The following is a 13,694-nucleotide window of genomic DNA, read 5'->3' on the forward strand; positions in this document are numbered from 1 at the left end:
GAGAAGGACAAGGACAAAGTAAAAACTTCACCAAGCCAGAAGTTCCCATGGCAACATTTCCTAATTTCTCATGAATATTTCATTCTAAGATTAAAACTAAAACAATTTGTCACATATGAATCAAGAAAGATCAAAATATTCCCCATACACAGACACATGGAATGAAAGAATACAACACCAACACACACAGAAATACTTCAAAAAAATCCTACACCCACAGTTTCATGCGCATAATACACTTGCAAAGAGAAAAAACCCCGAGCTGGGGCTGTGGAACTGGGTTCCCCCAGTGCAGGGAGTGAGGACTCACCTCCGTGGCTCCGTCCTTGAAGCTCTCGCTGTAGGTGCTGTCCGGGGTGCTGCGCTGGTCCTCCTTGAGATAGGTGCTGTGCGCGGCTATGGCGGGCACGTCGTATTGAGTCTGTTCAAAGATGACAACCCGCTGCTCCTCGCCGTCTCCCCGCGGGTAGTGCACTGGTGGGGTCATGAACACTGGCGTGAAATCTTCTGCCTTCACCACGGCAATGCCCGACACGGGGATGACCGCGGGGCTCTCGGGGATGCTGCCGCTGTACTGGTCCCGCTTGGAATTCTCCAGGTGGTCTTGGTTGAGGCAAAGGTTCACTGGCACAGTCTTTAGGACCTGCACTCGGTTCTCTCCTCCACTCAAATTGCTCTGGGCTTCACTGGTGCCAAGACAGTTTCTGTGGGTTCAAACCCGCCCCCCCGGGGTAACATGGCAGAATTAGCAAAATCGCCACCAGGCAGTTCCTAGTAAGATAACCAACGCAGGCAGTGAGAGTGGATGCTGATGGCATGGGGGAAAAGCTGGTGAACTTCCCAAGGGAATGCAATGGCTCTTTGCATCACTAGAAGTCAGACAACTATTCCTGCGCACTCCACTGTGCATAAAAACATCTCCCTTAGACCTAAGTTTCATCCCTCAAGAAACACAGGAGCTCATGAACACAGAAGAATGACTTAAACACATCCAAAAGAGGCAATCAGACAAACCAGAATGTGGCTCAGATTACTGACCTAACCTCCTCAACGAGTCAGACATAGGTAAAAAAAAAAGAGAAAGGGTGGGAAGTTGGTAGATTAAAAGGGATTTAAAATGGGAGGAATGGACTGTTTGGATGCTCATTCATGAGGTAATGGAATGTTTGAGGCAACTGAATATGGACTGAGAATTAAGTGATACTAAGAAAATATCATTAATTCAGCAACATGTGGTAATGATTTCAAGCTTATACAATAAAATGTTGTTTTTTCTAGAGATGCAAGTCTTAGGTAGTTAGCCGTGAAATGGTGTGATGTCAGTAATGTATTTTAAATACTTGGCAATAAAAAAAAAAGAATGAGGGAAAAGATATCAAGCAGATATAAGAAAAATTGATCAATGCTTATCTGGGGGATGGAATGGATATTTAGGGGTTCAGTATATTGTCCTATGTATTTCTCTGTGTGTTTAGAAACTTTCAAAAGAAAAAGCATTAAAATGCCATTAAAAAATAAGGAGAGACAGAGAGGGAGAGATAGAGACAGGGAGAGCGTCCACTGTTTACTCCCCAAATGCCTGCAACAGTTGGGGTGGCCAGGCTGAAGCCAGGAGTCAGGAAGTGCATGGGTGGCAGGAAACCAGACACTTAGGCCATCACCTGCTGCACCCAGGTGCATTGGGATGGAGCTGGATTGGAAGTGTGGAGTAGATGGGACTTGAACCAGGCATTCTGAAATGAGATATGGCCACTTCATGCAATGGCTAAGCCATTGCACCACAATGTACACGTCTCTAGTTTTTTCAGATAAAATTTCAAAGTGAAACTTGAAAGAATGGTTCCATGTGAACAAAGCCAGTGGAAAAATATCTAAACATCTCTGAGTTGGACACAGATCTGGAAATACAGTTATAGGAGCTAACCCTCCAAGAAATACTATCACAAATTTACAAACATTCTGGTTTTAAATAATAACCTATTTTCATGGCCAAATCCATTGAGTGAATCTGGATGCATGCTAAAAATTTAGAAAATGTATTTAATTTGAATCTAGTTAGCTGAAAGATGGCAAAACTCCAACCACCCATTCAGATCAGCATTTCCTAAAGGCTATTGCTTAGACCATTGCACAGGATGTTATCAGACAACCCTCAGAAAAAGGAGTCTCTGACAAAAGCCATACTAAATAACAAACAAAAATATTGCCTTAAGAATAGGACCACCATGGGTGACGCAAAGATCAGGAACACAGTGGACCCTTTGTGGAGGAATGGCTCTGAGTACCTGTAGATACCATCTTCCAGGCTAGGAGTAGATGTGTTGGGCTGCGCCGATTTACTACCAAAACAATCCACTCTGGGCTTTGTACACACAATCCTGGCAGCTTTGCCAAACCACTCAAACTTAACCAAACTTCTTCATTCTTTAATTCATACAAACATTTGAATTCTAGATGTTGGTCCTAGCGGTTGGGACATGGGGTGAGACACCCTCATTGTCCCTCATTGGAAAACCTGGGTCCAGCGTCTGGCTTTGGCTCCTAAGCTCTGCTTCCCAGGAGGCAGCAGGGATGATAACTGGGTTCCTGACACTTGCATGGAAGACCTGGATTGAGTTCCTGGTTCTAGGAGCTGATCTGGCCCAGTCCCTGTTGTTGCAGATACTTGGTGATTAAGCAAGTAGATGAGAGCTCTCTCTCTCTCTCTCTCTCTCTCTGCCTCTTGGAGAAATAAGAAATTTTTAAAACATGAATTCTGAACAAAGAACCTAAGTCAAAAATGTTTTGGTGTTTTGATAAACAAATAAGCTATATGGTTTTATAAATCTCATCACATTTTTATCCCCAGGAAATAAGAACTTCAGCACCACCCTAATACGCATACTATGCCTCTATGAAAGTTGAAGATATTTCCAGAGAATTTCAGGAAACTGGATAATAAGAACCAAGTAGCAATTGTTCCCAGATACTGCAACAGACTTTACAATGAAAACGAGTGTGAGAAAAATGGAAGAAAAAAAATACATGGGGTGAGTGTCTGGCACAGCAGTTAAGACACTGCTTGGGACCCCTTAGAGTAACTGGGTTCCCACTTCTCATTCCAGCTTCCTGCTAATGTACACCCTGGGAAGTAGCAGGTGATGGCTCAAATACTTGGGTGCTTTCCACCTCCGTGGGAGACCCAGCTTGACTTCTGGGCTCCTGGCTTCAGCCTGGCCCAGCTGTTGTGGACATTTGCAGAATGGACCAGAGGATGGAAGATCTCTCTCTCCTGCTCACTTGCTCACTTTCAAATAAAAAAAAAATTTTTTTAGAAACTTTTTTTAAAGAAAAAGTATAGTGCTGAGAAAGATGTGTCAAATACACTTTGTGAAAATTTGGGTCACATGTCATTGAGATGTTATTTCTCCGAGTAGCAATTGTTGGGACAAACGTTGTAATGATATCATGTTAAGCACCTGGCACCTTACTTCCTGAATGCATGACTGATCCAAATGATATCTTTCCAAATTACAGTGAGATGCCTACCTAATCATAATTTGTCTACACAAGGTGGGTTAGTCTATACCTCACTGCCAGTTTTTTTTAAAAGGTGCTCTGTGGAAATACTCAAAAAAATCATCAAAATACAGTGAGTATTGTCACAGTCACTTTGTAATGCAGTTCTGAGAGGTGCTTTAACAGAAAGGGGCCTCCTTTGTTATGTGTAATGCAGAGAGAGCACACAGCTCAGACTCACTGGGATTACTGCCATAGGGCTTAGCAGGCAGCACAAGCTCACCTCCACCAAATGGGCTAGATCAAGGAAAAATCCAGGAACTGAAGAGTGTTAGCCTCCTGCTCCCTCTCACCACCCTGCTGACAAGGTCCCAGGACCTCCAGGCAGTGTGGAGCTTCAGAAGACCCGAGTGGAACAGCGAGTGAGGTGCCTACAGCTTTAACCTCCTGCCAGGAGTGACCGGCTGCACAGCCCAGGCCTGCTGACCAGTGGGGCAGCCCCTGCTGCTCGTCAGAGAACAAGATCATAGTGTTTCAAGAGCTCCAAGCAGGCCAGGTAAGGTCCTGCCATCTGTGCAAGCAGGGGCTTTTTCTCTCCTGGCTTCCTACTTCCCTGTGAAAGAGCTTCCAACCAGAACCCCCTGTGACTTCTCACCCTCCCAGGAAGGGCAAGAGACTTATTTGGTGATAACTTTGGGACAGTCCTTGTTTTGTCTGAATCATCCTAGCCCAAGAGAAGGACCCTGGAGTGCCCCTCGCTGCAGCACCACTGGCGTGAAATCGTGGCTGGGACTGTGCGCAGACTTCCCCCGGCAGTTACTGCCCCGCACCATACCTTTTCTCCTGATCTTCTTGACTGTCAGCTGCTTTGCTCACAGACAGCAGCCTCTTGTCTCGAGGAACCTGGAAAGACCACCAACCATCAGTCAGACTCACACATAGGCAACCATGATCCTGGGCAGAGCTAGATGTCAGCCTAACCAGAGAAACTCAAATGCAACGCTCATCTGGAAGAGGTGGCAAGTGGGCTGTCACCCAGAGATGCCCACACAGCTATGATGGTGGAGCCAGAGACCGAGGGGTGCTGGCGAGCACAGGGCCACAGCAAACAGCATTCAGCTGCTCAGCACTGACTCCTGAGCACTTCAAGTGTCCTCGCTTGTGAGAGGATGAAGGGAGAGAAGCAATGTGTATGGAGTCAACCTGGACATGGTGCCCCCTCGAGCAAGGGGGGAGCATCATGGGGGTTACAACAAGCATCATGTTACAGAACAGGAACTGAGCCTTCTCGATGATGAGCAACTCCAGGTGCTGATGTGGGGTAGGGCAGAAATCACACAGGGAGCTGCACTGTTAGCCAATAAGAAGTAAGAACCTAATATAGCTGGCCAATGCTTGGACCATCTCTTTAGGTAGCTCATGCACTTGCTTCTGTGATTTTTTCCTAATGCAGTTTTATTATTATCATCACAATCAAAATGCCAGCATAGTTTCTGAATTGCTACTTTGGGGAAGGCACCTCCACCTGCTGTGTTGCTGACCATCATCTCATCACCTGCTGCACCACTGGGGTTCTTACTATGCCACGGTTTCCACACAGGAACCTTGGATTTGGTTGGGATTGTTTTGCTTCTTTCTGCTATTTTGCTAGATTTCCAGATCTTCCTTCTAGCCAAACTCCTTTGCATCCCAAATGCAGCCAGGTTATTTGGGGATGAAAGCCCATTTACAAGAAGCATTCCCCTATAGGTCTTCCCTGATAATTCTTATAGTTTGCACTCGCCGCAATATGTATGCCAGCCCAGAGCAGGGTGGCTAAGAGTTGAGACCTACAACCAACCTGGTTGCCGGAGTTTGAATCTCGGCTCTACCACTGCTTAACCGTTGTCTCACTGTCTTCATCTATTCAAGTGGAAAGACCATTGTAGACCTCACAGGGTTGTTTGGTAACATTGAATGAGTTAATTTTTTAAGCTCTTAAGGTGCTTAGTATTTTATAAGTACTTCTAAGTAAATCAACTGTAAATCCTTCATTTCTTATGTCAATTTTCAGGTATTGCTAAGTGCCAGATTGTAATGGGATGAATAAAACATAGTTCCTGGGACCAGTGCTGGGCACAGCAGGGTTAACGCCCCAGCCTGAAGCGCTGGCATCCCACATGGGCTCCGGTTTGAGACCTGGCTGCTCCACTTCCGATCCAGCTCTCTGCTATGGCCTGGGAAAGCAGTAGAAGACGGCCCAAGTCCTTGGGCCCCTGCACCAATGTGGGAGACCCGGAGGAAACTCCTGGCTCCTGGCTTCAGATCAGTGTAGATCTGGCCATTGTGGCCATCTGAGGAGTGAATCATCGGATGGAAGACCTCTGTGTGTGTGTGTGTGTGTGTGTAACTCTGACTTTCAAATGAGTAAATAAATCTTTAAAAAAAAAAAATAGTTCCTATCACATAGTGAAGATGGAAGATGACCGATGAACAGAAAACATCAACACCCAGAGCACCAATGTTCATTGCAGCGCTATCCGTAAGAGTCCAGAAGGAGAAATACCCAAGCGCCCATCCCTGTAAGAATGGATACGCATGATGTGTTCTATTGGTACGATGGAATGTTCCTCAGTACTACAAAAGAATGAAATTCTGACACAAGGCAGGTGAACCTTGAAGACATTTGGTTCAGTAGAGTAAGCTGGACACCAAAGGGCAAGTACTGTATGATTTCATTTACAGAGTGGCCAAATGCAAAGAGACAGCAGGTAGAATAGAAATCCCCAGGGGTGGGGGACAAAAGCATGAGGAGTGACTGGTTCGTGGGTGCAGAGTTTCTGTTTAACAGGGAAGCTGAGAAATGGTCTACGAAAAGTAAAACCAAAGACATAAGGTTTCCAAATACTAAAATATGCTAGCAACTCCCAGAGATCCATGGAAGTGAAGTCATCGTTGCCAGGGGTCACTGATACCTGCCCTGAGCAGACAGCCCAGCTCACTCTACAAGCTGAGCAGAGCACAGTGGAGGCACCGCCCACCTCTGGGATTGCTCCAACCTGGGCCTCTCTATACTACGTTGGCCTTTGATTTTGCACACGTTAGAGAAGCCGAGACCTGTAACTAGACCCCCTCTCTTGTGTCCTAGACCCAGATATTCCTGCTTGGACAATGTACAAGCACAGCGAACTCAACACACAATTACCTGCCTCCCCCAAAGCCTTTCTGCTGTATCCCTTACCTGGATTAACCCAGGAATCATCTTAGACAACTTGCTCCTGGATATGAGCTCCACCCATCCACACACACACACACACACACAGTTGCCAGCTTTTATTCAAAGAAACACTGAATGATCTCTAGAATATACTGTGTTGTCTCTATGTAGTGCTTGTTTGGTGGCTAGTTTAGGAAGAGTTCACACAAGGGCTAATCCAGGGACTCCGTGCCATCATGCTCCTATTTCTGTGGACTCTTGCAGGACCTCCCACTGGGCTCTCGGCCCCCGCCCCTCCCCCATCACTGCTGTGTAATGTGGTTGACAATTTCTCCGATTTATAAAGCCTAGCTTCAAAATCCTTCGGTATTGGAGGAAATGACTCTGATAAAAGGATTAAAGACATTTCATTTTCTTTAAGGTTCTTGCATTTTCTATAAAGGGTATGCAGAAACTTCAAGTGAAAACCCGGGCTGTGGCGTAGCCAGTAAAGCTACCGCCTGCAGTGCCGGTATCCCATACAGGTGCTGGTTTGAATCCTGGCTGCTCCACTTCTGATCCAGCCCACTGCTATGGCCTAGAAAGCAGTAGAAGATGGCCCAAGTCCTTGGGCCCCTGCACCACATGGGAGACTTGGAAGAAGCTCCTTGTTCCTAGCTTTGGATCAGCTGTTGTGGTCATTTGGGGAGTAAACCAGCAGATGGAAGACCTTGCTTTTTCTCTCTCTGCCTCTTACTCTCTATAACTCTTTCAAATAAATAAATCTTTTTTAAAAACAAAAAAAGAAAAGCTGATGTATCAAAACATCAAGCTGTATAGCTTAAATAGCTACAATTCCCATTTGAAAGCTATACTTAGCAAGACTGGAAAAAAGAAAAGCAGAGAAGTTATTTTTTTCCCCCAACAGCTTGTGAATATTTATCAGGTCATTTGTTCATTCATGCTACAAAAAAAAAAAAAAAAAAAGAAAAGAAAAGAAAAGAAAAAAAACGTCCCATCTAACCCTGAACTCCACCTTCCTGGCAAGAATTCAAGAGGATCTTTTGCCTTTCTGACCAGTCCCAACCCCTCATTCCCTCACTCAGCCTCACCAGGTTCAGCAGTTCTGATCACTGAGGTTCTACTGAGTGCTGTCTGGGTTTTCATACCCATTTGTTCTCATCTGCTGTTCTCTTAGCCTGAAATGCTCTCTTCCTTATTTGTCCACCTGACAGACCTTCTCCTGCTCTGGGAGAGCAGACAATGTTTTCTTAGGAAAGTCTGGATTCCTTGGGAAGCTGTCACTCAACTCACTGCTGCTTTTACATCCCGTCACCTCCATGCACTATGGTTTAAGCTTACATGACCGTGCTTGTCCTGCACTATGAGTGTGTGACCTCTCTGAGGTACTGAACTGGGTCTCCCTGGCAACTCATCCTCAGAACACCTGTCACTATTACTGGAAGGTCACAGCTAATTAGTTGGATAGCTAGATGGACAGACAAATCCACATACCGGTTTCCAGCAACACCAGGTCAGCAGAACAGATCTTAACCAATCAAGGAAGTAAACTTTCTCAAGGGAAAAGTAAGATAAAGTAAGTTGCTATCGTTTCAATTTGAATTCATGTGTTGGAAACTTAAACCCTCAAATTCATCTTAATGCCATCTGGAGGTAGAGTGTTTGGAGGGGATCTCCACTAGGAGAAAAGGAGAAAGTCTGTAACTGTAAAGCTGTATAGTTCTGCATACAGTCCAATGGACTTACTTTTTTTTTTTATTTGACAGAGTTAGACAGCGAGAGAGACAGAGAGCAAGGTCTTCCTTCCGTTGGTTCACCCCACAAATGGCCACCGCAGCCGGAGCTATGCTGATCTGAAGCCAGGAGCCAGGTGCTTCCTCCTGGTCTCCCATGTTGGTGCAGGGCCCAAGCACTTGGGCCATCCTCCACTGCCCTCCCGGGCCACAGCAGAGAGCTGGACTGGAAGAGGAGCAACCGGGACTAGAATCCAGCGCCCATATGGGATGCTGGCACTGCAGGTGGAGGATTAACCAAGTGAGCCATAGCGCCGGCCCGCAATGGACTTCCTTCTAAGGGTACAGTTTAAAAACTTGTTCATGGGACTTCTAAATCCCATTAAGCTTGGAGGTAAAAATGCCGTCTTAATTGTTAAAGTGAGCATATTAAGTGCTATAGTGAACATATAGATAGCTTAAGTGTTAAAGTGACCATATCAATAGGATCAAGTGCCTGGCAATAATAGAATTAAAAAGGAGAGAATGTCCAACGTGGGAAGCAGTCCACACAGCAGACTCACAGAATGACAATCACTTTAGTAAACACTCTGACCTCAGAATCAACCCTAAGGCTTCCTGGTCTGGCTGACAAGCCTGTGAGAGCCTTTCAGGCATGGAAAGCCAAGACACTGTGGCAAAAAATGTTCTACATGAAAGATCTCTATGGGTGAGACCCCAGTGGAAAGAAGTAGTCATCAAAGAAGGATGTAATTTTCTCTGAAGGGAGGAGAGAACTTGCAGTTTGCTTATGGCCTTGTCTAAATATGTGGACTCAAAAGGCTTCCATAGTCTAGGCAGCTCATGTCAAGAGCCTTGGGTCATCACTGACGTCATATATAAGAGTGTTAATTGTTAAATTAACAACAGGAGTCACTATGCACTAACTCCCCATGCAGGACCTCTGTCCTCAATGAGTTGTATACAGAGTTAACTGTAAAACTTACTCTCTCTGTGTGTATATACAAACTGTTGAAATCTTTACTTAGTATAGACTGTCTTCTGTGTACAAAGTTAATTGAAAAATGAATCTTTGGGACTGGCACTGTGGCACAGAAGGTTAATGTCCTGGCCTGAGCTCCGGCCTCTCATGTGGGCGCCTGTTCTAGTCCTGGCTGCTCCTCTTCCAGTCCAGCTCTCTGCTGAGGCCTGGGATAGCAGAAGATGGCCCAAGTCCTTGGGCCCCTGCACCTATGTGGGAGGCCCAGAAGAAGCTCCTGGCTCCTGGCTTTGAATCGGCTCAGCTCTGGCCGTTATGGCCATTTGGGAAGTGATCCAGCAGATGGAAGGCCTCTCTCTCTGTCTCTCCCTCTGTCTATAACTCTGCTTCTTAAATAGAGAAAATCTTAAAAAAAAAAATCTATATACTCTAAATGATAATGCAATATCAACAGTTACAATAATTTAACTTCCTAACATTTATATACAGAAGAGCTTTCTTTGCTTCATTTTCATCCAAAGCATCAGCATGGATGGACAAGCTATGAACAACCAGAAAACTGACAAAGGTCTCAAAATGATCACTTCGAGAGAGTTTTTTACTTCTTTCCACAGACACTAAGCTACTTCAAGCCTAAAAACAGCAAAGCTTCCATGAGAGAGAAGTCACCATATAACTCTACTAGGCCACATGGTCTTAAAAACATGGAAAATATAGACTCAACACAGGAAGTTATAGACTTGGCTACAAGTTGAGTTTTAAATAAACTCCCTATGCTGTATCTCAAAATATTTACAGGAAACAATGTTTTGATTTTCCTCTAAATGTTAGTACCTATGCAAGAGGAAAGGCAATCTGTGTACCACATCTACTAACACTTAATCATCCATATTCATTAATACTTAATTAGCCTCTGGACCTATGGGAAATAAGATACATTGCTTTTGTCGATTACTAACTATTCCTGTTTTGGAGCATGCGTCTGTTTTTCAGATACAAAAAAAAACTGTCATGAAACATAAACATAAAATTATACTCATTTCATAATGACAGAATAAAATTTGCTTTTTAAGAACAATATTTTTCCTAGGGATATCAATGCATTTCTTTAAAGCTTTATTAAAACTATTAACTGACCTATTCATTTAACATTATAAAAGTTACAAAAAGAAATCACAAGGATCAAGATTATTTAATCAGGTCACTTTAATGATATGTTAATTGTTAATAAAATTAATAAGACTATCAGATTCTTTTATTATAAAGTAGAATTACTTTTCAATTACACTCAAAAGATCGATCTCTCTCTCTCTCTCTCACACACACACACACACACACAAAGTTAACCACTCAATAAATGGCCAAGTACACAGAGCACGCTAATGTGATGACTTCTGGGCTACTCAATAAATTTTGAAGCTTTTCATTCCAAAACATTTAGAATTTATTCTTGTGTTTTTCAAATGAGATTCACCATGAGAGAAGATGAAAAACACAAAACAATCATAAGCAGAAAGCAAGACAGATTAAGAAAAGCCGCCTAGGAAATGGCTTTGGTTCCCAGCTGATTTCTTTCAGTGTTCCCCTGGCTGTTGAGGATCCAGCCAGCTACATGAAATGTTGCTGAGGCCTCAACTCCTTCCACCTGGAGCCCACAGCCCCAAGGCTAAGGCCCTTCTCACTCCACCAGGAGTCCTGCTGGGAGTTTGCACCTTCATGGGAGGGCTATCAAGGCCACCAACACTGCCTCTTTTGATGAAGGCTTGGCAAAGTCAGCCTGGAACAGCAAGGGGACCAACACAACACACAGAGTCCTGCATCACTAACAATAAGCAGTGCTTTTAGTTAGTAATGGCCTCATTTAACATGGATGGGCCTGACCCTCCCTCACACGTGTCACTCACAGCTTAGATAAGGCCTACTTGGCTTTCATTCCCCTCCCCAAGAAGGAGCCCTCCTGGGTAGTTTAATGGGAGAAAAACGGGAAGAGGTTGGAAAAGGAGTACTCTTAGAAAACGTGACAGAGTCTAAAGGAAGAGCCAGAGTTGGTGATGGTAGGAAATGCTTTAAAAAATATGAAAACTCTGTTTCCTAAACCAAACAAAACCTGGAGAGAGGATGCCGTTGGAAGGAAACACAAAGTAGAAAGGAAATAGTAAGCAGAGAAGGAAGATCAGCGAAAGGGAGACTTCCCCTGGGTTGATGGCTCAAAGAGCAGATTTTCCTCTCAGGAAGGGAAGTGGGACTCAGTTCAACCAGAAACCTAAACACAGCCATTCTCACCCTCGTGCAACGTCAGCACAACCAAAGAGGACAACCAATCTCATTCAGGAAATGCTGTTGGTTTTTCATGGGAGCAGGTGTAGTTTCTTGCTTGGTTTCCTGAAGGGTCCCAGGGGTGGGAAGAGGAAGGGGCAGGAGTGTGGGGCCCACCTTGTAGTAGTCTAGAGCAGGGGTAGGTAGAGGAGGGGGCAGGGGTGTGGGGCCTACCTTGTAGTAGTCTAGAGCAGGGGTAGGTAGAGGAGGGGGCAGGGGTGTGGGGCCTACCTTGTAGTAGTCTAGAGCAGGGGTAGGTAGAGGAGGGGGTGGGACTGCGGGGCCTACCTTGTAGTCTAGAGCAGGGGTAGGTAGAGGAGGGGGCAGGACTGCGGGGCCCACCTTGTAGTAGTCTAGAGCAGGGGTAGGTATAGGAGGGGGCAGGAATGGGGGCCCCACCTTATAGTAGTCTATAACAGGGGTGGGCAGAGGACGGGCAGTACTACAGGGACCACCTTGTAGTAGTCTAGACAGGGGTAGGTATAGGAGGGGGCAGGACTGCGGGGCCCACCTTGTAGTAGTCTAGAGCAGGGGTAGGTAGAGGAGGGGGTGGGACTGCGGGGCCTACCTTGTAGTCTAGAGCAGGGGTAGGTAGAGGAGGGGGCAGGGGTGTGGGGCCCACCTTGTAGTAGTCTAGAGCAGGGGTAGGTAGAGGAGGGGGCAGGGGTGTGGGGCCTATCTTGTAGTAGTCTAGAGCAGGGGTGGGCAGAGGACGGGCAGTACTACGGGGACCACCTTGTAGTAGTCTAGACAGGGGTAGGTATAGGAGGGGGCAGGACTGCGGGGCCCACCTTGTAGTAGTCTAGAGCAGGGGTGGGAAGAGGGAGCAGGACTGTGGGTCCACCTTGTAGTAGTCTAGAGCAGGGCTGGGATGAGGAGGGGGCAGGACTGCAGCACCTACCTTGTAGTAGTCGTAGAGCAGGCCGAGGGCAGCCGCGCTGTCCTCGTCCCCATTGATGCTCATCATGGCCTTGGTGGCTGCCGTCAGGGGGTTCTCCAGGTACGACTTCCACGCTTCATCCTCGCTGGTGTAGGCTCTTCGGGTGTTGAACGGAGGGTCACTGGGCATGGGCACCAGGGCCACTAGTCTTTTATTACTGTCAAACAACAAGAAATGTGGAGTTTGTTATCAGAGGAATGCTCCTTCTTCCCACTAATAATACACACATTTCATGTATTGTTATAAGCACTAACATTTCTCCAGAATGGGGAAGAAAGAAGGGAAGATTAAAATTAAAGTTGATGGCCACTTTGCATTTAAGAAAAGCACCGGGTTTTTTAATAGTCTGTAAACAGTGCTACAGTTCAATGCTGGTCCCTCTAAGATCTCACATTGAAATGTAGCTGGGGGCCGGCGCCGCAGCTCAATAGGCACCTGCAGTGCCGGCACACCAGGTTCTAGTCCCGGTCGGGGCGCTGGATTCTGTCCCAGTTACCCCTCTTCCAGGCCAGCTCTCCGCTGTGGCCCGGGAGTGCAGTGGAGGATGGCCCAAGTGCTTGGGCCCTGCACCCGCATGGGAGACCAGGAGAAGCACCTGGCTCCTGGCTTCGGATCAGCGCGGTGCACCAGCCGCGGCTGCCATTGGAGGGTGAACCAACAGCAAAAGGAAGACCTTTCTCTCTGTCTCTCTCTCTCTCACTGTCCACTCTGCCTGTCAAAAAAAAAAAAAAATGTAGCTGGAATCGTATTGACAGGTGGGAACCCTAAGAGAGATGCGGGGTCCCGAGGGCTGTGCCTCATGCGAGAACCGATGCTATTATCACTGCAGTGGGTTTGTTGCCGTGGGAGCAGGTGTGCCCTCCCTCCACACTTCCATCTTCTGCCAGAAGACACAGCAAGGAGCCTCTGTCAGACACTGCTCCTGGACTTTAGACTTCCTAACCTCCAGGACTCAGAGCCAATAACTTTCTAGTCAACTACCAGGCTCAGGTGATCCCTTTCAAATCTGGTGTTCCATGTCCAATCATTCTA

General features: G+C 46.1%; 1 protein-coding gene across 1 annotated transcript in view; it reads right to left on the reverse strand.

Moving 5' to 3' along the window:
* GRHL2 (grainyhead like transcription factor 2) overlaps positions 1-12,818 on the reverse strand; it is a 107,092-nt gene extending 94,274 nt beyond the window's left edge. Inside the window, exons 1-3 of the mRNA XM_062189484.1 lie at positions 12,624-12,818; positions 4,334-4,401; positions 311-704 (exon numbers count right to left, since the gene is read on the reverse strand). Coding sequence (XP_062045468.1) covers positions 311-704; positions 4,334-4,401; positions 12,624-12,791 — 630 coding nt within the window. The 5' untranslated portion in view covers positions 12,792-12,818. The remainder of the gene's footprint in view (positions 1-310; positions 705-4,333; positions 4,402-12,623) is intronic.
* Between the last annotated feature and the right edge of the window lie 876 nt (positions 12,819-13,694).

This window comes from Lepus europaeus, chromosome 4 (assembly GCF_033115175.1).
Source record: "Lepus europaeus isolate LE1 chromosome 4, mLepTim1.pri, whole genome shotgun sequence".
NCBI classification, from domain to species: domain Eukaryota; kingdom Metazoa; phylum Chordata; class Mammalia; order Lagomorpha; family Leporidae; genus Lepus; species Lepus europaeus.